This window comes from Clupea harengus, chromosome 8 (assembly GCF_900700415.2).
Source record: "Clupea harengus chromosome 8, Ch_v2.0.2, whole genome shotgun sequence".
In the NCBI taxonomy this organism is placed as follows: Eukaryota; Metazoa; Chordata; class Actinopteri; order Clupeiformes; family Clupeidae; genus Clupea; species Clupea harengus.
This window is the reverse complement of record NC_045159.1, coordinates 5915681-5943180: the sequence shown is the minus strand read 5'-3', so window position 1 is coordinate 5943180 and position 27500 is coordinate 5915681. Positions and strand designations below refer to the sequence as shown.

The following is a 27500-nucleotide window of genomic DNA, read 5'->3' as shown; positions in this document are numbered from 1 at the left end:
TGAAGCTGTTTGTGTGTATGAAGCTGTTTGTGTGTATGAAGCTGTTTGTGTGTGTGTGTGTATGAAGCTGTTCATGTGTGTGTGTATGAAGCTGTTCATGTGTGTGTGTGTGTATGAAGCTGTTCATGTGTATGGAACAGGTAGACTGATAGATGGGTCTTAATGAGGCAGCAGACTTCAGCACTCAGATGTGCTCAGTTGTAGAAAGTTCAGAGGTGTGTTTAGTACCGCTTTCAACGCTCAGATGTAGAGCTGTGTTCAGTTGTGAAGATGTGGCCCACAGTATCTCTGTCTCCCTAACCCGTCAGTGCTCAAACATCCTCCATCAATGGACATCCAGTGGTCTGTGTGTGTGTGTGTGTGTGCTTGCAGCCGTCTAACATGATGAATGGGAGTACATCAGACCCAAGGCTGCATCCTGAAGAGTTTGGTTTGTGCTACGCCAACAGGCTCTTCTAATGAAGGCAGAGGGCTTCAGAGCACGCTTCAGGAGGTCCATGGGGCCCTCTCATGGAAACAGGAACTTGTTACAGCATCGTAACAGGTTTCCAAAGCCTGTAGCCATAGATTAGGAAAGAACTGGACTGGTAGGCTCGGACTAAAAGGGGCTTTATAACCCGATAACTGGCTTGGAATGACGTGAAGTGTGTGTGTGTGTGTGTGTGTGTGTGTGTGTGTGTGTGTGTGTGTGTGTTGAAGTGTTGGACCGTATGCTGGAAGGGGTGGAGAAGAATGAACCCATCAATTTAGTGGAGCAATGCTTCAAAACAAAGGATGTCTGGCAGATCAAGTTGGCTGCCACTACAAGTCAAGTCAAAGTGTTCTGTGTGTAGGTGTGTGTGTGTATGTTACTAAGTCAAAGTGTTCTGTGTGTAGGTGTGTGTGTGTGTGTGTATGTTACTACAAGTCAAAGTGTTCTGTGTGTAGGTGTGTGTGTGTATGTTACTAAGTCAAAGTGTTCTGTGTGTAGGTGTGTGTGTGTGTGTGTATGTTACTACAAGTCAAAGTGTTCTGTGTGTAGGTGTGTGTGTGTGTGTGTGTGTGTTACTACAAGTCAAGTTAAAGTGTTCTGTGTGTAGGTGTGTGTGTGTGTGTATGCTACTACAAGTCAAGTTAAAGTGTTCTGTGTGTAGGTGTGTGTGTGTATGTATGCTACTACAAGTCAAGTTAAAGTGTTCTGTGTGTAGGTGTGTGTGTGTGTATGTTACTAGAAAGTCAAGTCAAAGTGTTCTGCGTGTAGGTGTGTGTGTGTGTGTGTGTAGGTGTGTGTGTATGTTACTACAAGTCAAGTTAAAGTGTTCTGTGTGTAGGTGTGTGTGTGTGTGTGTGTGTATGTTACTACTACAAGTCAAGTCAAAGTGTTCTGTGTGTAGGTGTGTGTGTGTGTGTAGGTGTGTGTGTGTGTATGTTAAAGTCAAAGTGTTCTGTGTGTAGGTGTGTGTGTGTGTGTGTATGTTACTACAAGTCAAGTAAAGTCTTCCTCAGTTCCTTTCATCTGATGTGTTCTAGAGTAAAAGGGAGAGGATGCTGATGTGGTCTAGAGAGAGGATGCTGATGTGGTCTCGAGTAAAAGAGAGAGGATGGTGATGTGGTCTAGAGAGAGGATGCTGATGTGGTCTAGAGTAAAACGGAGAGGATGCTGATGTGGTCTAGAGTAAAAGAGAGAGGATGCTGATGTGGTCTAGAGAGAGGATGCTGATGTGGTCTAGAGGATGCTGATGTGGTCTAGAGTAAAAGAGAGAGGATGGTGATGTGGTCTAGAGAGAGAGGATGCTGATGTGGTCTAGAGTAAAAGGGAGAGGATGCTGATGTGGTCTAGAGGATGCTGATGTGGTCTAGAGAGAGGATGCTGATGTGGTCTAGAGTAAAAGAGAGAGGATGGTCATGTGGTCTAGAGAGAGGATGCTGATGTGGTCTAGAGAGAGGATGCTGACGTGGTCTAGAGGATGCTGATGTGGTCTAGAGGATGCTGATGTGGTCTAGAGTAAAAGGGAGAGGATGCTGATGTGGTCTAGAGAGAGGATGCTGACGTGGTCTAGAGGATGCTGATGTGGTCTAGAGAGAGGATGCTGACGTGGTCTAGAGGATGCTGACGTGGTCTAGAGGATGCTGATGTGGTCTAGAGTAAAAGGGGAGAGGATGCTGATGTTGGTTTCATCTCATTTCATTCTTATATTAAAATGCTAATCCTGCTTCCGTCCACCACCAATACCTGATCAAATGTCTGAAAGACACAGTGGGTGATCTGAATCAGTGGGTGATCTTTTTCTGTTGTGGAGTATTCCTGCACAATGCAACTGCAAGGCAACTACTGAAGCGAAGACATGCGAAAGAGTGTTCAGATTCTGTTCAGGTCAGCAGTTCCAGGGAAAGACACAGGTGATGTCATCTAGTCCACTGACGTTTAATTATGGCAGCCCTGTGCCTCGTCTTCTGGCGGTCCTCTCTGAGTCCATCTGACCCGGGCCTCATGTTCTCTCTGAGTCCATCTGACTGACAGCACATCTATACTGGGCCTCATGTTCTCTCTGAGTCCATCTGACTGACAGCACATCTATACTGGGGCTCCTGTCCTCTCCGAGTCCATCTGACTGACAGCACATCTATACTGGGGCTCCTGTCCTCTCCGAGTCCATCTGACAGCACACCTGCACCGTGCGGGTCTCCTGGCCCAGACCTGGGACCTGATACCACTCAGCCCTCCCTCTATGTGGTGGTGCCATTACGGTAGCGTAGGGTGGCCCTCCTTATAGTGGGTTAGGGAGCCACATGGACCTCAGAACACACAGACAGACACCCTGCAGGCAGGCAGACAGACAGACAGGCAGACAGGCAGACACACACACTGACAACAGCAGACACACACACACACACACACACACACACACACACTGACAACAGCAGACACACACACACTGACAACAGCACACACACACACACACACTGACAACAGCACACACACACACAGACAACAGCAGACACAGACAGATAGGCAGATGGATGGCCTCTCTCTCTCTCTCTGGCTGCAGTGACTGGTTGAGTCAACCATTACCCTAACCAAACCAATCGCAGTGTCAACCATAACCCAACCAATCATGGTCAACCATTACCCTAACCAAACCAATCGCTGTCAACCATAACCCAACCAATCATGGTCAACCATTACCTTAACCAAACCAATCGTAAAGAGCTTATGTCTGTTCGGCTCCTTATGCTCAAGCTTATGCTTGTTTAGCTACTTAGTACGGAAAGTGAAAGGCAATTTCAACCCTACATTATCTTGGCATCCACATTCGTGGGTACATGTATGTGTGTGTGTATGTGTGTGTGTATGTGCATGCATGTTTGTCAGTATGTGTGTGTATGTGTGCGAATGTTTATCAGTATATGTGTGTGTGTGTGTGTGTGTGTGTGCGCCTGTGGATGTTTGCATGCTCAGGGGGTGAGATTTGACTGAAAATTAAACAGATGAAGCTCATATCCTTAGTGTACTGTTGTCAGTGTGTGTGTGTGTACGAGTGTGTAGTTCATATCCTTAGTGTACGAGTGTGTAGTTCATATCCTTACTGTACGAGTGTGTTGTTCATATACTTAGTGTACGAGTGTGTAGTTCATATCCTTAGTGTACGAGTGTGTAGCTCATATCCTTACTGTACGAGTGTGTACCTCATATCCTTAGTGTACGAGTGTGTAGCTCATATACGCGTGTGTAGTTCATATCCTTAGTGTACGAGTGTGTAGCTCATATACGAGTGTGTAGTTCATATCCTTACTGTACGAGTGTGTAGTTCATATCCTTAGTGTACGAGTGTGTAGCTCATATCCTTAGTGTACGAGTGTGTAGCTCATATACGAGTGTGTAGCTCATATCCTTACTGTACGTGTGTGTTGCTCATATCCTGTTTGGAGTACCCACAGAGCACACCTGAAACATCACCATCACCACCATCACCATCACCATCATCACCATCACTACTCCTACTGATGTTACTAGTAGCTAGCGCCCAGGACACACAACCTTAAAACTCTAGAATCACCAAGGCAATGGGTTAAGCATCTGACTGGGTTTCCTCCCTGTGACTACTCTACTGACCCCGAGTCATGAGTTCACACTCTGTTACAAGTTACAAGTCTTTTATTGTCAGATGCACAGAATGACACAGGGTCAGACTGGGCACTGAAATTCTTAGGACAAGGCACCACACAACAACCTACCATAGCATAACATAGCATAACATAGCATAACATAACATAACATAACATAACATAACATACACTCTGTACAAGTACTCTGAACATAATTTACATGTAATAACATATATAATAACCTTACTAAATATACAATATGCTAAAACATATACCAACCTATACATATAATACTAACATATATACATATAACATATAATACACATATAGTAACATATAATAAACTAAACTACAGACAAATGGGAGTAGCAGGTAGTGCAATAATTCTGATAAATATGTATTTGTCGTGTAAGAGACAGTATGTAAGTGTAAGTACACTCTGTGTCTAACCCAAACCAATGGGGTGATGAAAAAATGACACTGGATGAGAAACAGACAGATTCTGTGTGTGTGAACGAGTCTGAGTCAGCCAACACGTAGCCATACCGTGATCTGTAGTGTGTGTGTTTGTGTGTGTGTGTTATGTTTATATGGACTAGCTTGCCAGCAAACGTTCACGAGTAGACTTGCCGTTGCGAGGTGGTGCGGAGGGAAGAGTGCCCGTGCGAGCGTACATGCAAGGGCGAGCTCACCGCTTGCCTGGGCACTCATCAGCTATGAACGTCGTTGCCTCCACACATATTCTTCTGAATACCACAGATCAGAGACTTGCCTGAACCGCACACACCATAAATCTATGTAAGGGTGCGGGCATGCATATGAGTGTATATGAATGTGTGTGTGTGTGTGTGTGTGTGTGTGTCCCTGTATGTAATCTACGCACATGGCTTCCAACGCATACCCATGTCTGCCTATGCACATGCAGAGGTATTATGTACCACAAAACATAAACAAAACTTATTAGAAAAAATTCGCCACGTGATTTTAACACTCTGTGTACTCACCTTATTTTAAAGTGGATTCAGCAACATTAGCATTTCACAGCGAAGTTACCGCTATTCCAAATCCAAAAGGCTCCCCAGTTCACACCAAAACGTCGCATTATCACGAACCACAGGCGACGAAAGAACCAGAGGTTGGTTTAAATAACATCTTAATACTTCAGTGCTCTTCAAGACCGTGTGCACCCCTTAAAAACATTGAGGAAGCTAAATGTTATGCTACGATAGTTAGCTAACTACCGAGACAAGACAGACCGCAATAGGCTGTCGTTAGCTTAGCATAAAGTATCCACCATCCAGCTGTTAGTATCTGTAGCAAGCTACGCTACGCCTCAGTCCAGTCTAAACGGAGCAAAAATGGATACCTTAGCATGAAAAGCAGCTTAAAATGAGCGGTAATGACATATCCACATATGGCACTAAATGTCCCCCATTAGTGTTGGTTTTCTTGTCAGACCTGGAACTGAAACTATTTAGCTAGCTAGCTTCTCCAGCTAATCCAGAAGGGAAAGACTTTTCCATTGAGACTTTCCCATAAAGACGTGGACGAGCATAAGCGAATGGAGCGCGCGTCCACGAACCCCAGGCGGTTTCTTTTATTTGGAAATCACATCGGAATAAAATGTAACTCGACGCGTTTAAGAACGAATGTCATTTGTTATCATTGAAATGATGTATAGCCCAGATGCTTGGCCTACATAACGGAATGTCAGAAATCTATTGACATCCAAATATCTCGTGTTCTAAAATTAACTTTGAAAATATCCTTTGAAGTTCGTCCCCAGATCTCTTTGGTCAATTATTTAGCTTATTGTTTGTCTATTCGAGATCTGTAAATTGTTTTACTTTATAACTCGTAAGCATAAAAACATGAGGTGAAGGTGTGTGGGAGTGTAGACTCTTTGAAGTCTGATTAATAAATAGGCTGCTTGTGGTTACACCTAGTCTAGATTATGCATAATTTGTGTCCTGATCCCATCGCTGGAAATGTAAGTCTGATAAATGGCAGTACGCTATTTCAAGATAATATAACGGCTAACTGTTCCCATGGAATGACAGTGGGTAAGAGATTTACAATTATTTAGGTCAATAACGATTTACCAATCATCCAGTGGAACGTTATCCTCTCCTATAGGATTACAACAGCGCCACCCATTGGAAAATTCTGTGTTGGCATGCTTTTCATTTTGTAACTGTCTTCATGAACGTACCCAACAATGAGGTCACCGAGGTCCAGACACCCGTATTGTTTCCGAGGTGCATATAATAAAAGTCAAGAAATAATTGCATACAAATAACTCTACTTTGATGCTGCTAAAATAGGTACTGGTATGCTACAACGAAACATTAATGACTTGAACATTTGGTCACCGTCGCCATGGCTACTGTAGAGTCAATGATTGTCGTTACTATTTATTTACAGCTAAATCCGCCATTGCGTGGTACAGGTCGGAGTCTAGAGACTTTCACTAGCGGACTGCTTGTAGTTCAATGCCACTCATCCCCAGACATCACCTGTGCTTCTGCGGTCGCGTCACGTTACACGGCGGCTGTCCATCATAAAGCTGCGACGAGATTGGAGTTCCTAGAATGTTGTGTTTCCCTGAGTTAGTTAAATAATAATAATAAAAAAAATGATTTTACTCTAATGTTGTTATTGCTGATGTCTTCTATAACATAATCATATATGCCACTTGTGCATCAATACTTTTAGTTAGGGGAAATATACAAAAACATCAAGGCATGTGAGACTTCCTAAAAAAGTCAAACAGGCCTGGGCCTCTTAAGGGTTAAATAATACAAAAAAACATATCAAATTGTCTCGCCGACCGCCCTAATTAAATTTGGCACTTTGGCTGCTAAGCTGTTTAGTCAGGTGATACAATCGGTGCCAAGATCTCACTCTGCTCAGGCTATGGGATCAGATTATTTAGTCACCTATATAGTATAGTATATCTATAGACTACAGGCTGTAGGCAATGATCAATGTTGCACTCCAACAGCAGGTTATTGAAAATGTCAAGTCAAGTTACATTTATTTAAATTGAGCTTCCATCACCAAGTTAAAATCCATTCTAAACCAAATCCATTTGAACAGCAAAGAATAGAACAGGCTACCTAGATCTCACGCACAGGGGGAGAATTTCCCCAGCGGTACAGTGACTATGCTGCAGCAGGTGTGTTAAACATGACTAGATGTGTGTTTGTGTTAAACATGACTAGATGTGTATTTGTGTTAAACATGACTAGATGTGTAGGTGTGTTAAACATGACTAGATGTGTGTGTTAAACATGACTAGATGTGTGTGTTAAACATGACTAGATGTGTGTGTTAAACATGACTAGATGTGTAGGTGTGTTAAACATGACTAGATGTGTGTGTTAAACATGACTAGATGTGTAGGTGTGTTAAACATGACTAGATGTGTATTTGTGTTAAACATGACTAGATGTGTGTGTTAAACATGACTAGATGTGTGTGTTAACCATGACTAGATGTGTGTGTTAAACATGACTAGATGTGTAGGTGTGTTAAACATGACTAGATGTGTGTGGTAAACATGACTAGATGTGTGTGTTAAACATGACTAGATGTGTATTTGTGTTAAACATGACTAGATGTGTGTGTTAAACATGACTAGATGTGTAGGTGTGTTAAACATGACTAGATGTGTGTGTTAAACATGACTAGATGTGTAGGTGTGTTAAACATAACTAGATGTGTAGGTGTGTTAAACATGACTAGATGTGTAGGTGTTTTAAACATGACTAGATGTGTGTGTTAAACATGACTAGATGTGTGTGTTAAACATGACTAGATGTGTGTGTTAAACATAACTAGATGTGTAGGTGTGTTAAACATGACTAGATGTGTAGGTGTGTTAAACATGACTAGATGTGTGTTAAACATAACTAGATGTGTAGGTGTGTTAAACATGACTAGATGTGTGTGTTAAACATGACTGTGTGTTAAACATGACTAGATGTGTAGGTGTGTTAAACATGACTAGATGTGTGTGTTAAATATGACTAGATGTGTGTGTTAAACATGACTAGATGTGTGTGTTAAACATGACTAGATGTGTAGGTGTGTTAAACATGACTAGATGTGTGTGTTAAACATGACTAGATGTGTAGGTGTGTTATACATGACTAGATGTGTGTGGTAAACATGACTAGATGTGTGTGTTAAACATGACTAGATGTGTAGGTGTGTTAAACATGACTAGATGTGTAGGTGTGTTAAACATGACTAGATGTGTGTGTTAAACATGACTAGATGTGTAGGTGTGTTAAACATGACTAGATGTGTGTGTGCGTTAAACATGACTAGATGTGTGTGTTAAACTTGACTAGATGTGTGTGTTAAACATGACTAGATGTGTGTGTTAAACATGACTAGATGTGTAGGTGTGTTAAACATGACTAGATGTGTGTGTGCGTTAAACATGACTAGATGTGTGTGTTAAACATGACTAGATGTGTGTGTTAAACATGACTAGATGTGTGTGTTAAACATGACTAGATGTGTGTGTTAAACATGACTAGATGTGTGTGTTAAACATGACTAGATGTGTAGGTGTGTTAAACATGACTAGATGTGTGTGTTAAACATGACTAGATGTGTGTGTGTGTTAAACATGACTAGATGTGTAGGTGTGTTAAACATGACTAGATGTGTAGGTGTGTTATACATGACTAGATGTGTAGGTGTGTTATACATGACTAGATGTGTGTGTTAAACATGACTAGATGTGTAGGTGTGTTAAACATGACTAGATGTGTGTGTTATACATGACTAGATGTGTAGGTGTGTTAAACATGACTAGATGTGTGTGTGTGTTAAACATGACTAGATGTGTAGGTGTGTTAAACATGACTAGATGTGTAGATGTGTTAAACATAACTAGATGTGTAGGTGTGTTAAACATGACTAGATGTGTGTGTTAAACATGACTAGATGTGTGTGTTAAACATGACTAGATGTGTGTGGTAAACATGACTAGATGTGTGTGCTAAACATGACTAGATGTGTGTGTTAAACATGACTAGATGTGTAGGTGTGTTAAACATGACTAGATGTGTGTGTGCGTTAAACATGACTAGATGTGTGTGTTAAACATGACTAGATGTGTGTGTTAAACATGACTAGATGTGTGTGTTAAACATGACTAGATGTGTGTGTTAAACATGACTAGATGTGTGTGTTAAACATGACTAGATGTGTAGGTGTGTTAAACATGACTAGATGTGTGTGTTAAACATGACTAGATGTGTGTGTGTGTTAAACATGACTAGATGTGTAGGTGTGTTAAACATGACTAGATGTGTAGGTGTGTTATACATGACTAGATGTGTAGGTGTGTTATACATGACTAGATGTGTGTGTTAAACATGACTAGATGTGTAGGTGTGTTAAACATGACTAGATGTGTGTGTTATACATGACTAGATGTGTAGGTGTGTTAAACATGACTAGATGTGTGTGTGTGTTAAACATGACTAGATGTGTAGGTGTGTTAAACATGACTAGATGTGTAGATGTGTTAAACATAACTAGATGTGTAGGTGTGTTAAACATGACTAGATGTGTGTGTTAAACATGACTAGATGTGTGTGTTAAACATGACTAGATGTGTGTGGTAAACATGACTAGATGTGTGTGTTAAACATGACTAGATGTGTGTGTTAAACATGACTAGATGTGTAGGTGTGTTAAACATGACTAGATTTTGACTTTAAGAACAATGGGTGACTCACCTGTGGCTATTTGTCTTCTTGTCAACTCTGGTAATGTGGCAGTTATTTAGAACGACAGGACAACAGCCATTTGGGCAAGGGAACTGTTTCTTTGGCAAGCAATTAGACTACTTCAACATGGTGGAATAACACACACGGAAATGACTGCCTTGCTGTTTGCAAACCGATTATTTTCAATTAAGACTTGAAATGAAATGATGCCTAACCCTAGGACTACAGATCCCATGATGCCTAACCCTAGGACTACAGATCCCATGATGCCTAACCCTAGGACTACAGATCCCATGATGCCTAACCCTAGGACTACAGATCCCATGGGGCCGACAGGCTGTTCAGCAACATTCATGTTCATCCCAGGCAGACACGTCTACAGGCTGTTCAGCACACACACACACACACACACACACACAGACAAGTCTACAGGCTGGTTGACTTCCCAGTGCTGTCCACAGGCCCTACATGGTGTTTCACATGTGTTACAGGCTCAGATTTAAAAACAATGTTATCACCTGCAAGTCAACTAATTGAAATGTACATGTAAGTAGCCTATGTCCAAATATTACAACAGCAGGTTACGCTGACCCAGAAATATGGCTGCTAAATCTGTCTTGATTGGAAGCTGTAAGCTCTCATATATGATAGGTGGGTGGATGTAGGCTACATGCTATACAACTATTCACACACACACACACACACACACACACACACACACACACACACACACACACACACACACACACACACACACCTTTCGACATAGGTAGCATTGTATGGGCAGAACAACAGTATTAAAACAGCTTGCTTGATACGTATATCCACCTGCAGAGTCATGTGACCTGGTGACCATTAATCACAGTAGTTCTGCCACCAGACAGCAAGGCCAGCGAGCACACACACACACACACACACACACATCACGCCAGATATATCACACATGTGTTTGCCTTGGCCACCGACACAGACCAGAATGAACAGACTGCATCAGTGACAGTTCAGCTTTTGGAAGGGAAGAGCTGATGGAGATGAACAGAAAGAATGCAACGTTGAAGACAGAGAGACAAGAGTAGATGAGAGAGAGGGAGCAGTGTGTGTGTGTGTGTGAGACATAATTCTATCACATACACAATCACATTCACATGGGTACTCTGGCCAGGCTTGCTCTGTATAATTAATGACAAATGGTCACAAATGGACAAGTGGTCGGTTTGTAAAGAATTCCTCTTTAATGCAGTGAATGAAAATATGACAAAACTACATTTAATCAGCTCGTATCCAATAAAAAATTATTCCAAATGTATAAAACACAAACTGATGACAGAACATTATGTAAACATAAATATTAATGGCAGAAACAGTTTTCAAGACTGCGATGTACAATAACAACATTGTCAAACAAAAAACGTATAAAAACTGTAATAAAAAAAATGCAAGAATAATGAGGCAACATTGATCAGAAGCATTGATCAGTCATAAGAGTATCAGAAGCATTTCTGTCTCAACCAAAAGGGACCATCATGTTTTTAAATGAATTCATAATTGTGGCGTAATTATCATAAGCCATGCACTATGTCTTATAATGGTTGCATTCATATTGAGAGATTGGAACAGGGTCAGTAATTATATTTTTTCAAGGAGAGTATTAGGCCTGAATTATATTAATCAAATAAATAAAATTCAAATGAATACAATTTGAATGCACATAGCCCACACGAGAGATGGATGAACAGGTGAAAGCTAAACGCCCCCAGCACCTATTCACCAGTCTCCGTGATCGATTAATAATCAAAATGAATCAACACAGACCAATGGTCTCCGTGACAACACAGACCAATGGTCTCCGTGATCGATTAATAATCAAAATGAATCAACACAGACCAATGGTCTCCATGATCGATTAATAATCAAAATGAATCAACACAGACCAATGGTCTCCACGATCGATTAATAATCAACACAGACCAATGGTCTCCGTGATCGATTAATAATCAAAATGAATCAACACAGACCAGTGGTCTCCGTGATCGATTAATAATCAAAATGGATCAACACAGACCAATGGTATCTCTCTTTGTGTGTTCGTAGCACCCCTGTTCGAACGTTCCAATCTATCAACAATATAACGTTAAAATATACAATTCTAATCGGTCATATACGGTTATGTTACATTCTACTTTCCGTTGCTGGACATGGTAACAGGGTTGGATAAATGAGTTACAGCATTTTGATTTATTAATTTATTGTAACAAACGTGTGTATTTAGCATTAAATACATTCTTTCAGTTGTTTCCGTCTCAGTTCTTCTAGGATAATTGTAACGTTGAAGCTTTATTGTCTATATTACTTCAATTGCAGTTTTTGTGTGATTGTTGATGTTTGTCATGTTTAAAGAAGATTGAAAGATTCTTATTTGAATGAACCAGTCAGCCTGCAGGACGATCTGTTATTGGTGGATTGGGCATATATATATGTTTGTGTGCTTATATAAAACCCTATGAAACTCTAAATATATCAATCTGAATAATATACATTTTAAATAAAAATGAAGATTGAATGTTGCATTGATGTGATGTTGAGGTCACTGTATTTATGAGTGTATTTGAGTTTTTCTTGGCTAAAAACATTCACATGTATTTCCAACGCTTTTTTGGAAGTAACGCTGAGTCTTCTCTAACCCCTGGAATCAGTTTGGACGACTTCGATTTTGACTTTTGGTAATATTTTGGTAATTTGGTATTTTTTTCATGATTGTAAAGCTTCATACATGATTAAAGGATTTAATGTTTTGTGACTCTAAACTCTTTTAGTACGTACATTTCGCCACATATATTTCCCCCTCGAGTTAAAGAGCAGGCCTAGACTAGGCTTAATATGAACTTAACCAGTCGAAGATATCCAAATACAGCTGAGAATACAGATAACGTGGAACATGATTGAATAGCTAGCGTAAAGGATTGAAACGCACAGATAACGTAAAACATGAATGAATAGCTAGCGTAAAGGGATTCAAACGCACAGATATCGTAGAACATAAATGAATAGCGTAAAGGATTCAAACGCACAGATAACATAGAACATAAATTAATAGCGTAAAGGATTCAAACGCACAGATAACGTAAAACATGAATGACTAGCTAGCGTAAAGGATTCAAACGCACAGATAACGTAAAACATAAATGAATAGCTAGCGTAAAGGATTGAAACGCACAGATAACGTAGAACATTAATGAATAGCTAGCGTAAAGGATTCAAACGCACAGATAACGTAGAATAGATATAACGCACAGATAACGTAAAACATAAATGAATAGCTAGCGTAAAGGATTCAAACGCACAGATTACGTAGAACATGAATGAATAGCTAAGGATTCACACGCACAGATAACAAAAACATAAATGAATAGCTAGCGTAAAGGGTTTCAAACGCACAGATAACGTAGAACAGATATAACGCACAGATAACGTGGAACATGAATGAATAGCTAGCGTAAAGGAATCAAACGCACAGATAACGTAGAACATAAATGAATAGCTAGCGTAAAGGATTCAAACGCACAGATAACGTGGAACATGAATGAATAGCTAACGTAAAGGATTCAAACGCACTTCAGAGATCATCTTGTTTTATTATTAGAGAGGGTGTCGTGTGGCTTAAACAGACCACACACTCTATCTTCACACCTTAAAACGTTACTCTATTATTTAGCTTAGTGATAACTGGGGGTTATAGGGTTTGGTTAGCATTTACATACTGATCTTCAAAGTCCCCTCCTCTTTTGAGTTAAGTGGTTGTGTTATAGTTTAGGCTCATGCAGCTTTCCACGGACGATGCGGGAGGGATTAATATGCCTCGACCTTTGACCTGTGCCCTCTCCAGATCTCAAGCCCTCCAAAGGGAAGGGTGTGTAGCAGAAAAATAGAACTTTGACACTGTGTTTAGTGTGATGTTAGTAGGACGGCGGGTTGTTGTCCTGTATGTACAGCACCATAGGTTACGATGGAAAAATAGCACCAAGTTGTGAAATTTCAGGTTTTGAAGGAATCCAACAATCCTAATGTGATCTCACAAGTATTCATCGTAAGTAATCAGGTATATGGTTGATCAGGTATTGATCGTAAGTAATCAGGTATATTGATCTGTTAAATACTTCGATAGAGCTACTGTTGTTCTCAGATCAGTCTTTTGTAATTATATAACATTTCACAAGGCTATACAAAACACATCTTAGTTTGCCATTATTGTGATGCTTCCATGATAAAAAGGAATTTGAGCATTTAATGGAGCACTGTGGTGATTGTTTGTGCTGTTTCAGAGCTGTCCTAACCCACACCCATTGGATGAGAAGAGTTTCGTGCTGTTATATCACATAACGGCATGTTCTCACATCAGTCTCATTGGATGAGAAGAGTTCTGTGCTGTTATATCACATAACGGCATGTTCTCACATCAGCACCGCTACTCCCTTGTGTTTGCTTTTGCATTTACTTGGTTGATGTCATTTTGTTGCATAGCAACAAGCCATTTCTTTATGATTACTTTAATGATTTTGGCTGAAGACATTTGCAACGTTGACGTCATATATTCAAATTAAATTATTCAGGGATTTTTGTATTTACGTACATTGCAAAACTGTTCTTTAAAAGCATGAGGAGCCTGTACAATGGAGTACATCACGGACGTCAGAAGCACTATGCATAGTCTCAGGCACAACCAGGAAGAGTGAGGGGCAAGAGATCGGCACAGCTGTGGCGTCACCTGTGATAATCTAACCAAAAAACATCGAATTGCTTATAGTCCACAGCTTTGTAAACTGAATGAGTGTCAGGAAATTAGAAAATAGAAAATAGAAGAGTTGGAGATGTTGCCTGTTACTTCGCTCTGGTGAGCTCTGAGAAGGAGCTGCCCTGGTTACTGGTTACCTTAATAGTGACCATCACTATATCAGGACAGTCAGAAATCTCAGTAGCTAATAGAGTCAGAGGACTTGTTTTGGCGAAACTGTTGAAGCGTCAGCATTTAAGCTGGTATTAAAAACAAATGAAAAAAAAATTGGTTACAAGCAAATTCTTACGTGTTAAAATGCAACTCATGCAAGCAAATACAACTACAAGCTGAAACTGACTTTTCTAAAATATTGAGTGTCAGGTTATAAGTTAAAGAAAAAAATCTCAACAACAAATCTGTGTGTTGTATTTGTCAAGTCACATAAGGCAGACGATGGTACTCTATACAGCAGGGAGTGAGTGAGTTTGTATGTACGCGTGTGTGTGTGTGTGTGTGTGTGTGTGTGTGTGTGTGTGTGTGTGTGGTACTCTATACAGCAGGGCTATTATTGGAAACTGGAACTAAAACTAAGACATTTTTTGTAAACTGAAAGAAAATAAACTAAATAAAAATACGAATGATAATAGACATTAAAAAAAAAAATGTATACAAAAAATAATTGTCGTTATAATTTCAAGACGGCGGACCATTCAAGGGGGTCACACTCTCATAATTGTGTGTAGTTACAGGGGACAACCTGAAGACGGCGATATAGAGCATGTCAGGACGCTAAGTTTTGGAAGTAGACCTTATTTTCAAGAGAAGTCAGATACGTCAAGAAGAAAATGTCTGAGTCCTGTACGGAACTATTTCAAATGTAATAGTGAAGGTGGTACATGAGAGCATCTGTGGCGTAGATGTCCTGGTGGAACGAGCTGGCGGGGCTACATAATGATGCCGCAGGGGAACTGATTCTGACCTGTGCACCATCCTAACACAGTGGACATGTGCCCAAACATTCACAATAGAAATTAACTGATTCTGACCTGTGCACCATCCTAACACAGTGGACATGTGCCCAAAACATTCACAATAGAAATTAACTGATTCTGACCTGTGCACCATCCTAACACAGTGGACATGTGCCCAAAGCATTCACAATAGAAATGAACTTCTACTGACGATTCTTGTCTTGACTGCTTTGGCAGAAAGGTCATACAGCTGCTTGAGACGTTTAAAGACGTAGTTCTACTGAAGATGCCTGTCTCGACTGGTTGTTCTGCTGTTAGAGACACATAAAGACATAGCTCGACTAAAGATGCCTGTCTCGACTGGTTGTTCTGCTGTCGGAGACTTTTAAAGACATTGGCTACCTCAGGGGCACTATGGCAGAGACATTGGCTCTAATCACAGGATTGGCTCAAATAAGTATTCATAAAGACTTGAAATCGATACAAAGAGAGTTTGGAGGGAGTCTTTACATTTACATTTAGTCGTTTAGCAGACGCTTTTGTCCAAAGCGACGTACAAGGGAGAGAACAGTCAAGCTAAGAGCAATAAAAAACATGGTGTAACAATAAATACTACTTTACATAAGAATTAGAAAAACGACCTAGAAAGGAAAAAGAAGTGCAGGAATGTAACTGCTGAAGTGCAAGTTAAGCGCTAGTCAGGTGCCAGTTAGGAAGGGAGGTGCTCTCTGAAGAGTTGGGTCTTCAAAAGCTTCTTGAAGGTAGAGAAGCCACAGGGACCAGGAGCCTTGACAACTTTTGTCTAAAATGACTAGAACTAAAACTGAAGCTACAACAAACCAAATTGAAATAGAAACGAGTCCATGAAATTAAAACTAAAATGAAAACTAATGAAACCACTGGTGAAACTAACTAAAACTAAATGGAAATTCAGATTGAATACAAACGTAAACATTAAAGAAATACAAAAAATGGAAAACTTTTAGAACCTTGCTATACAGGTATCATTTATTTTCCTGTTATTTTGTTTTAATTGTGCAATTGGTTAATGTGAAGTTAAGTAGAACTGTCGGAACTGTACATGAACTCCCCCTGTCAGTGACGGCCGCTGGGTATCACATCTAGCATCATTATTTATATGTGACGTTTATGAAGCTAGGGGCTCTATATTGAACCAAGTGTTCAAATGTGTGTGTTTCACTGATGCTCATGATCTCTCATGCATAACGTAATAAAGAAAGAAAGAAAGAAAGATCTTTTCTTGTTGTGCTTCACAAATGTTTAGTTATGGGAAAGTTACTTCCACAATCGTGTTTATAACCCGTCCGTAGCGATTCTGTACATCCATACTATATACTCAGCAAGACAACAGCTCAAGTGACCTAAGACTGCTAGCTGTAGGATACGACTCAGAAAGGAAAACACAGTGAAGTATGTGCGAGTGCAGATGAAGTAGATTTGTTTTTTGTGTAGATTTGAGCACCATTTTTGAATAAATAATTTCTCATAAATCACTGCTCTATTGCACGATTCTATAAACTTTACCTTTCAATAGACTTGAATCTATAACTGTATATATCTCTACCTGCAGCACTTTACATACAATATATAAAAATAAAAATAAATGTAGCTCTCTATTCGCAAAAACTAACAACATTTTCTCCCAAATGTAGATTTGTAAAGCATCCACTTTGGTTTACGACATTTAAAAATAATTTCACACCAAGCTAATCAAGTCATAAGCCTTCCAACTAGGTGAACATTATTCAATCATTTAGATTAGTTTAACTTTGAAGGAGGTATGATCTACTAAACTAAAAGACTGTAATCTTATAAGCAAGATGGCTGAAGAGTGTTACTCAAACTCAAAGCGAAATGTCTACCATTTCCTAAAAATGTTCTTTAGTAATTAATTTGAACAAAAAAAGTTCTGTGTGTACATGTGTGAGTGCCATAGTATTGGGTGCTCTCTGTAGAGTTCCGGCACCACAGGCAACAGATAGACACATTTTCTCTTCTAGATATTCACCTCGCTGGCAGATAGACACGTACATCTGAGGTCAAACTGTGTCATTTCATACTGCTTGTTGTCAATTAACATTATGTTTGCGTCAAGGCTTAATCTTTATGGTTTTCAAAACCTGAGGTCAGCAACATTAGTTATAGTATAGAATTATTTATCGCATCGGTTTTGTTTCACAGTAGACTCACATGGCGGTGGAAGAACCAGTCAAATCCACCTTCAGTAACCCTCACATGGTCCTCCAGTTGAAATGTGTTACGCTGCAAACCCATGACACCGTTATGAGCGACGCGATATTCTAATCCCATGCATTTCAACGGGAGCCAATCCATTGTGACGTAGACCACCGTTTTGGGCGACGCGACCGATAAAAGTTGGAAAATGTTGAATCCTATGCAAATGAGGAGCGATTTTTCCCGGCAGCGGCCAATCAGATTGTTTGGTGTCGTCTCTGACGGTTTGAAAATTATATTTCCACACGCTACAACACGCCCACTCAAAGCGATGGAAGCTTATCGCGTCGCTGTCATGGGTTTGCACCGTTAGTCTAACTCTGTACAGTAGAGCTTCAAGGTCATGTGTGACATTCAAAATATGTACACTTCCCGCAGTTTGAGGAAGTCATCATTTTGAAGAAGAGTTTTTGAAAATACATATTTAACACAAACAATCAGGTGGGGGAAATATGAAATTCACATAAATCATTTTTGGAAATAAAATATTTGTTCAGAATATAATCAGATATTGATGATCGTATACTTTTCAATAGTTATCTTTTCCCACCTAATGTCTTTATCCTGTGACAATCAGCGTTGAATACTTGTGTGTCTGTAAACTGCGGTGACAAGTATAGTTTGGTTGGCTTCTCTGGTTGTGTTGATCCCCAGGTACAACACCATACCTCAGGTTTACTAGTTTCAAATAGTTTTCTATCATCAACACCCCTCAGACCCCCCCCCCCCCCCACACACACACACACACACACTCCCCCCCCCCCCCACCCTCAATTCACCTTTACAGGGTATAGCTGCAGCTGAGGAGACAGAGAAACTCTGTTGTTATAAAACAAGCCACCGATCTGCACACATCGGCAAAATGACATGGCATTGATGCATGTAAGATGTTGGACATAGAATGCCATGCATTGAGAGACCAGACACACACACACACACATACACGTGAAGGGTTGAAGCATGTTTACATCTTTAGGTCAATGCCAATACACTGACTTGAAATGTAACAATATTTCAAACTTGAAATTAACATTAAAACTATTTTTTTTGTTTCACATCTGATCACAGAACTCCATGCAACCTGGTAGATAGTAATGCTATGAGGAAACAAGAAACAATGAATTGCTATTTTTGTTTTAACATTTACTCATTTCAAATTATATTTCCGACGGATTTATGTTATTAGCACCTAATCTCTTAGTGATGTTCTGTGTATGGACTGATGTTCTGTGTATGGACTGATGTTCTGATGTTCTGTGTATGTTCTGAGGCGGTTTCAGATCAAAATCAAAAGGAGTGACGTACTGAACGTAACAAAAGATTACAAATCACATCATTTCAGATTTTTCAATCAATCAATCGAATAAAATAATAAGTTAAATAAATAAATAACCGGCTAAGATATTAAAGGCTTGATGGAGTATTACCAAGTTCGACATTCAGCGCTGCATGAGACATCCTGTTTGACCACCGTGACTCCAACCCAAATCTGTGTCACACCACTGTTCTATATTATGGCACTGCGTCACACTCCCTCTGAAGGTGAAATCAACTGAACAGAGTTGGTCCTTCCAAATTGACAAAGTACTAATTGATTGTACGGACCATTACGCTCTGGTTATCATTGAGCTAAACCGGTGCCAGTCTAGGCAAGTCTCAGTAGCATTCTGTTGTTGTCTGTCCAATCAGCCTGCTAATGCTAATTAGCCTGCTAATGCTAATCAGCCTGCTAATGCTAATTAGCGTGGTAATGCTAATTAGCGTGCTAATGCTAATTATCATGCTAATAAGTTAAAGAGCAAAAACAATGCATTTGCAGCTGCAGAAACTACACCAAAGAACTGAAAAGGCAGTTTAAAATGGTGGAGAAGGGTGGAGGGATTAGTGTCTAACATCAGATCTGACAATCAAGGGTGGGGCTTAAGGGGTCATGGGCAATGACCTCAGAACAAGGGTGGAGCTTAAGGGATCATGGGCAATGACCTCAGAACAAGGGTGGAGCTTAAGGGGTCATGGGCAATAACCTCAGAAGAACATAGCCTGACCAGGGTCACTCTTACCTGTGTGATGTCACAGGTGTGATGTCACACGTGTGATGTCAGGTCAGTATTGCATATTCTGCTCCGCTCTTGGTAAATGGGGTTACAACAATGCCTTTAGGGGTTGCCATGGTGACGACTTCATGGAGGGGACAGGTACAGTACTATTCTGAACACACGGCAACGAGGTGGGGCATGGGGCGTGAGCGGGTCGTCAGGGGAAGGGGAGGGTTGCCATGGTGGCTGTCGCTATAACGGCTGTTTGTATTTAGTCATTCCCAGCTGCCGGTCTGTGACGTCTGATGGGAGTAAAGGCTTGTGAGGGCTGGGACGATGTGAGGAGGGGAGATCTGAGGGGTTGTTACTATGGCGATGCCTACTAGGCTAGGCTAAGCTTGAGGGGGTTGTTATTGTACTGATCCCACAGAAGCATGTCATGGCTGACTTCCTGTCTCCTTCCTGTCTGCCCCACCCATCATGGCTGACTCCTTCCTGTCTGCCCCACCCATCATGGCTGACTCCTGACTCCTTCCTGTCTGCCCCACCCATCATGGCTGACTCCTGACTCCTTCCTGTCTGCCCCACCCATCATGGCTGACTCCTGACTACTTCCTGTCTGCCCCACCCATCATGGCTGACTCCTGACTCCTTCCTGTCCGCCCCACCCATCATGGCCATGGCTGACTCCTGACTCCTTCCTGTCTGCCCCACCCATCATGGCTATGCTTGCTCTCTACCCCTGTCCTGCTGACAAACATGAGTGACTTTGTGCAAGATGGCTGCAGTGCATATCCGTGGCTGTTGTGTAACATCTGGAGGTCATTGCCATAGTGATGATGACCTCTGAGGCCTAGTTCAGCTTGGTCGTTGGTTGTGTTTGGGGTTTTAGTTTTTGTTGGCGGCTCAGCAGCGCGGTCTGGTGTTTCACGTCTTCCTTTCCCGGGAGGTAGATGTCTACTTCTCCTCAGGTGAGATGGTTCTTCCTTCCCGGGAGGTAGATGTTTACTTCCTCAGGTGAGATGGTTCTTCCTTCCCGGGAGGTAGATGTCTACTTTCCTCAGGTGTTTCACGTCTTCCTTCCCGGGAGGTAGATGTCTACTTCTCCTCAGGTGAGATGGTTCTTCCTTCCCGGGAGGTAGATGTTTACTTCCTCAGGTGAGATGGTTCTTCCTTCCCGGGAGGTAGATGTCTACTTTCCTCAGGTGAGATGGTTCTTCCTTCCCGGCAGGTAGATGTCTACTTTCCTCAGGTGAGATGGTTCTTACCTGAGCAGTGGAGAGGGTGTGGGTCTGAGAGGCGGAGACAGCTGTGGAGGGGAATGGGGAGAGAGTAAGTGTGTTTATCCATCTTATGAGTGACAGTTCTATGATGTCTAATGATGTCTGTGTGTGACTCAGGAGGCTGACCTCTGACCTCTGTCTCTTCACTCTACCAACCCCCATTTCTACAGGGTACTACGGTCTGCTCAGCACTATTATTCTGTTTTGTACTTCTCCAACTGGCGTACCTAACCCAGTATGCCACCCAGCTGCCGTACCTAGCCCAGTATGCCACCCAGCTGCCGTACCTAGCCCAGTATGCCACCCAGCTGCCGTACCTAGCCCAGTATGCCACCCAGCTGCCGTACCTAACCCAGTATGCCACCCAACTGCCGTACCTAACCCAGTATGCCACCCAACTGCCGTACCTAACCCAGTATGCCACCCAGCTGCCGTACCTAACCCAGTATGCCACCCAACTGCCGTACCTAACCCAGTATGCCACCCAACTGCCGTACCCAACACAGTATGCCACCCAGCTGCTGGTGCAAACCTGCCTTGACTACTGCAACGCCCTCCTAACGGGCCTGCCGGCATGGGTGGTGAAACCACTACAGATGGTGCAGAACGTGGCAGCGCGTCTGGTGTTCAACCAACCGAAGAGGGCACACGTCACCCCGCTACTCATTGAGCTCCACTGGCTGCCAGTAGCTGCTCGCATTAAGTTCAAGTCACTTATGCTTGCCTACAGAGTGCTTGCGGGTTCTGCTCCCACCTACCTAAATGCTCTTGTAAGGGCAAATGTTACACCCAGGACGCTGCGCTCGTCTAGTGAGCGTCGTTTGGCACTGCCGTCTGTGCAAGCACGGCAATCCAGACTATTCTCATTTGTAGTTCCACGTTGGTGGAACGAACTGCCTAGTACTACCAGAGCAGGGGCGTCCCTCTCTACCTTCAAGAAGCTTTTGAAGACCCAACTCTTCAGAGAGCACCTCCCTTCCTAACTGGCACCTGACTAGCGCTTAACTTGCACTTCAGCAGTTACATTCCTGCACTACTTTTTCCTTTTTTCTAGGTTGTTGTTTTCTAATTCTCATGTAAAGTAGTATTTATTGTTACACCATGCTTTTTATTGCTCTTAGCTTGACTGTTCTCTCCCTTGTACGTCGCTTTGGACAAAAGCGTCTGCTAAATGACTAAATGTAAATGTAAATGTAAATTGTTACACTAGGTCTCTATTGCTCGTAGCTTGACTGTTCTCTCCCTTGTACGTCGCTTTGGACAAAAGCGTCTGCTAAATGACTAAATGTAAATGTAAAGGTGCACTTCTCCAACTCTGGCCAGTAAGGCTGCTTTAAAAGGTGGAGTCCACAATCGTAATCCCTTCTCATCAACTTCAGTGAATTGCTTCTTGAGCTCCTCTAGCTGTCTGTTCAGTGTTTGCGCCCAAAACGCGCTGGTGTTCATGCACACACACACACACACACACACACACGCTGGTGTTCGTAGAGAGCCCTGGCTTTGTAAATAGGAAACGAACATAGTGGTTCGGACTGAGCCATAAACAATCCCAGCTCACATATCAACAACCTTTCACGAAACTGAATCACAGACTGCATCTCTAAACATGACAGCAGGACAAAATAACCCTGAAGAGCGCTGTAGGTCCTTCCAGTCGTGTGACCTGATATCATTCCTGTCATGTGATCATGTGTCCTAATGTCCTTCCTGTCGTGTGATCATGTGACCTGATATCATTCCTGTCGTGTGATCATGTGACCTGATATCATTCCTGTCATGTGATCATGTGACCTAATGTCCTTCCTGTCATGTGATCATGTGACCTAATATCATTCCTGTCGTGTGATCATGTGACCTGATATCATTCCTGTCATCATGTGACCTAATGTCCTTCCTGTCGTGTGATCATGTGACCCGATATCATTCCTGTCATGTGATCATGTGACCTAATGTCCTTCCTGTCGTGTGATCATGTGACCTGATATCATTCCTGTCATGTGATCATGTGACCTAATGTCCTTACCTGTCTGTCAGCTGGTCTCTCTGTGGGGTTGGGACAGGTGGTGACCTCCAGGTGACCTCCAGGTGAAAGGTCACGGTGGTGTGTGAGGCCATGTTGGTCCTCTGGTTCTGTCAGACAGGTCTCCATCCTCTCAGGTACAACTCCGCTCCTCTGAGTCCACAGAACCCAACAGAACAGAGGAGAGGAAAGCAGAGGAGGGGGAGGAGAGATGAGAGGAGGGAAATAAGACGAGTGATTAGAGAACTGAGTCCAGTACCTCACACTACTGACAGACACAGTCCAGTACCACACACTACTGACAGACACAGTCCAGTACCACACACTACTGACAGTCATAGTCCAGTACCTCACACTACTGACAGACACAGTCATAATCCAGTACCTCACACTACTGACAGACACAGTCATAGTCCAGTACCTCACACTACTGACAGACAAAGTCATAGTCCAGTACCACACACTACTGACAGACACAGACACAGTCCAGTACCTCACACTACTGACAGACACAGTCCAGTACCCCACACTACTGACAGTCACAGTCCAGTACCTCACACTTCTGACAGTCATAGTCCAGTAACTCACACTACTGACAGACACAGACATAGTCCAGTACCTCACACTACTGACAGACACAGTCATAGTCAGACCAGGATACCACACACACACACGCACACGCACACACGCACGCACGCACGCACGCACGCACGCACGCACGCACGCACATGCACACACACACGCACACGCACACGCACACACAAACACACACACACGGTTACGGATGATAATGTCTCATGGGGGACTTTGTTTGTTATTTGTTATTACAACATTTGAGAACCGCTGCTATTGAACAACCAGGAAGACCATTATTATATGGTGGACAGGCGTTAATCTAATCTGATCTAATCTCACCACACCTACACACACACACACACACACACACACACACACACACAAAACCTATCCTAAGAGGGTTGAGCACCTCTACAGCGCACCAGCATTCATCTGGTCTGTCATGACATGTCCTGCCCTCCGTCTCTCTGTAAGCAGCATCTAGAACACCCACCTTGGAGACGAGAGCTGAGAGGGGGGGGCGTCTGACAGGTTTCCCCCGATGTCCCCCACCCTCCACTGTCCTGTGGCGTCGCTGCGGGCGGTTGGGGGGGGGGACGCCTCGGGGCCAGTCGTCAGCGCACAGTGGTGGCGGGGGCTGAACCCCCGCTGGCTCCTCCTCCCGGGAGAGGCGGAGGCGGCGGAGGGCGATGGGGACGACTTCCTGGAGAAACTGGCGGTGGACGGCGGGAGCAGCGTGATCTCAGAAGCTTCCGATTGGAGGGAGGGCGGGGTGTGTCCCGGCCGCGGGCGGGGGCGGGGGCGCACGGGGGACCCCTGCATGGAGGAGAGGGGGCTCTGGGTGAGGGGGGAGAGGCGCGAGGGCTGAAGCACCATGGGGTGGACACACCAGCCGGGGTCCAGCCTCCGCGGCTGAGGGGGGCTTAGCCGAGGCGTGACCTCATACCACTGCATGTCCAGCCCGCCAAACGGCCTGCAGAGCACAACACATCATTAACACACCGTCATCAACACACTCACCCCAAACACACTGTCATCAACACACTCACTCCAAACACACTGTCATTAACACACTGTCATTAACACACTGTCATCAACACACTCACTCCAAACACACTGTCATCAACACACTCTCCCCAAACACACTGTCATTAACACACTGTCATCAACACACTCACTCCAAACACACTGTCATCAACACACTCACTCCAAACACACTGTCATCAACACACTCACTCCAAACACACTGTCATCAACACACTCACTCCAAACACACTGTCATCAACACACTCACTCCAAACACACTGTCATCAACACACTCACCACAAACACACTGTCATTAACACAGTGAATGAGTGACTGAGGAGTGGAAGGGTGAAGTGAAGGAGGAGTGAGTGAGGATGAGAGGGAAAGGGTGAGTGAGTGAGGATGAGAGAGGGAAAGGGTGAGTGAGTGAGGATGAAAGAGGGAAAGGGTGAGTGAGGATGAAAGAGTGAAAGGGTGAAGTAAAAGAGGAGTGACTGAGGATGAAAGAGGGAAAGGGTGAGTGAGGAGAGAACAGAGAGAGGACTACAGACCCCAGGCGAGGCTCAGGATCCGGGAGAAAGGGCAGCACGGGGACGCCCAGCCCCTGGGCCGTGTGTCTCAGCTGCCCCACCTGCTGGGCCTCCTGCATGGCCAGGCCCTGAGCGCGCGCCTTGCTGGGCGACTTCTTATGGCGCCCCCTGGGGGCCTGGAGGGGCAGCACCCCGGGGTAGGAGGAGGGGACCGGGAGGGCGGGGGGGAGCAGGAGGGGGGGCGGAGGGGGCAGCAGCAGCGGTGGCGGCTCACGGTGGAACTGCAGGTGGTGGTGGTGGTGGTAGACGGGGAACATGAGCCCATGGGAACCCTCCAGACCGCCGAACGGGAGCGGCTCGCCGTGATGCCACATCTCAGAGGAGCGCGACGCGGCGGAGCTCAGGGGCAGCGAGCTCAACTCCACCCCAGAGGAGCAGAATGGATGCAGCTCCCCCTCGTCCTCGCACAGCTCCTCCAGGATCGGAGGGGGGTACCCAAACGAACCCTCCAGGTGGTACGGAGGAGATGACATGACTGAGCTGAGAGAGAGAAAGAGAGAGAGGAGGGAGAGAGAGAAGGGAAGGAGAGAGGAGGGAGGGAGGGAGAGAGGGGGAAGAGAGAGAGAGAGAGAAGGGAGAGTGAGATGAAGGGAGAGACAGAGAGAGAGAGAGGGAGGGAGAGAGGAGGGAGGGAGACAGAGAGAGAGAGGGAGGGAGAGAGGAGGGAGGGAGGGAGAGAGGGAGAGAGAGTAGGGATAGGAGGAGAGAGAGAGAGAGAGAGAGAGAGAGAGAGGGAGAAAAGGAGAGAGATAGAGTAGGGATAGGAGGAGAGAGAGAGAGAGGAAGAGAGAGAGAGAGGAAGAGAGAGAGAGGGAGGGAGAAAAGGAGAGAGATAGAGTAGGGATAGGAGGAGAGAGAGAGAGGGAGTAGGGATAGGAGGAGAGAGAGAGAGGGAGAGCTTGTTAACCCTTCTGTGGATCATTTGAATGTAAAGCATACAGGGACTGAAGGAGAAAGGCAAACACACACACAGACACACAGACAGACACACACACACACACACACACACACACACACACACACACACACACACACACACACACACACACACACACACACACACACACACACACACACACCTTCTGAGTGGGCTCATGTCGGCGAGGTAGAAGGGTGGTGGGGGGTCGGGGTCTAGGCTGTAGTCGTAATAGTGTCCGCTGGGGAACGCAAAGCCTCCTGGGTCGTGGGCGGGCCCGAGGGGCCCGGGGGGGCGGAGCCGGGAGGTCTCCAGGATGGTGTAGCCTTGCAGGGGCCCCTGTAGGGGGCGCTGCAGGCGCGGGCTGTAGGCGGGGGGGTGCAGGTACGACTCCTGACTGGACGAGAGCGGAGACACCTGGGGGGGGCGCAGCATCGTCCTCATGGTGGACGGGACGTATGACACCCTCCCTGGGAGACAGACAGACAGACAGACAGACAGACAGACAGACAGAGAGAGAGACAGAGAGACAGACAGGCTGTTACCACTGAGGGAGGCTGAGAGAGAGAGAGAGAGAGAGAGAGAGAGAGAGAGAGAGAGAGAGACAGAGAGAGAGAGAGAGAGAGGCAGAGAGAGAGGCATAGAGAGAGAGAGAGAGCCAAAGAGAGAGAGAGAGAGCGAGAGAGGCGTGTCTTAATACCAGCTCCCTTCGGTGGCCGTGCGATGGTTCCTGCCTCACTCTCCTCCTCCTCGTCATCCGACTGTCGGAATTCCGGGTACATGTCCGACTCCTCCACGAATGGGAATCCCCGGATGCGGTGCCGTTGGTCCTGCCGTGATCCCGAGCTCTCCCTGATGTCCATGGGCATCTCCGCCATGAAGCGTCCGTCCGGGCCGCGGCTGATCAGCTCGATGGGGCCCTGGGGAGCCGGGGCCTCGTCCGGGGTCCTGCTCATCCTGGAGCTCTTGCTGATTATTGCTCTTTTGGCAGACTTGTATAAGGAGAGCGAGACGACGTCCTTCTCTCTCTCCGGCCGGGGGGAGGGAGGAGGTAGCACTTGTTGTTGTTTCTTTTCAGGCAGGCGCTCTTCGGACGACCCCGACTGGGGTCCTGCAGATCGGGAGCTCACTGGGCTCACCTTCTCTGAGGAGGTTCTGATTGGACGAGAGAGGAGAGAGGGGGGATAGAAGGAGAGAGAGGAGGAGAGAGGGAAAG

At 44.1% G+C, this 27500-nt stretch overlaps 2 protein-coding genes across 7 annotated transcripts in view; both read right to left on the bottom strand.

Moving 5' to 3' along the window:
• Positions 1 to 6687, bottom strand: part of arhgap32b (Rho GTPase activating protein 32b) — a 58028-nt gene extending 51341 nt beyond the window's left edge. For 5 of the 6 annotated variants that reach the window (XM_031571612.2, XM_031571613.2, XM_031571615.2 and 2 more), the window contains exon 1: positions 5091 to 6686. The gene's annotated coding sequence lies outside the window, so the exon portion shown is untranslated. Of the gene's footprint in view, positions 1 to 5090 lie in introns of all 6 variants that reach the window. The other variant, XM_031571617.2, reaches the window with a different exon arrangement.
• Positions 6688 to 18640: 11953 nt separating this feature from the next.
• Positions 18641 to 27500, bottom strand: part of igsf9bb (immunoglobulin superfamily, member 9Bb) — a 24890-nt gene continuing 16030 nt past the window's right edge. The window contains exons 17-22 of the mRNA XM_042708389.1: positions 26985 to 27439; positions 26448 to 26754; positions 25330 to 25848; positions 24246 to 24725; positions 23180 to 23329; positions 18641 to 21182 (exon numbers count right to left, since the gene is read on the bottom strand). Of these exons, the coding sequence (XP_042564323.1) occupies positions 23290 to 23329; positions 24246 to 24725; positions 25330 to 25848; positions 26448 to 26754; positions 26985 to 27439 (1801 nt within the window). The 3' untranslated portion in view covers positions 18641 to 21182; positions 23180 to 23289. The remainder of the gene's footprint in view (positions 21183 to 23179; positions 23330 to 24245; positions 24726 to 25329; positions 25849 to 26447; positions 26755 to 26984; positions 27440 to 27500) is intronic.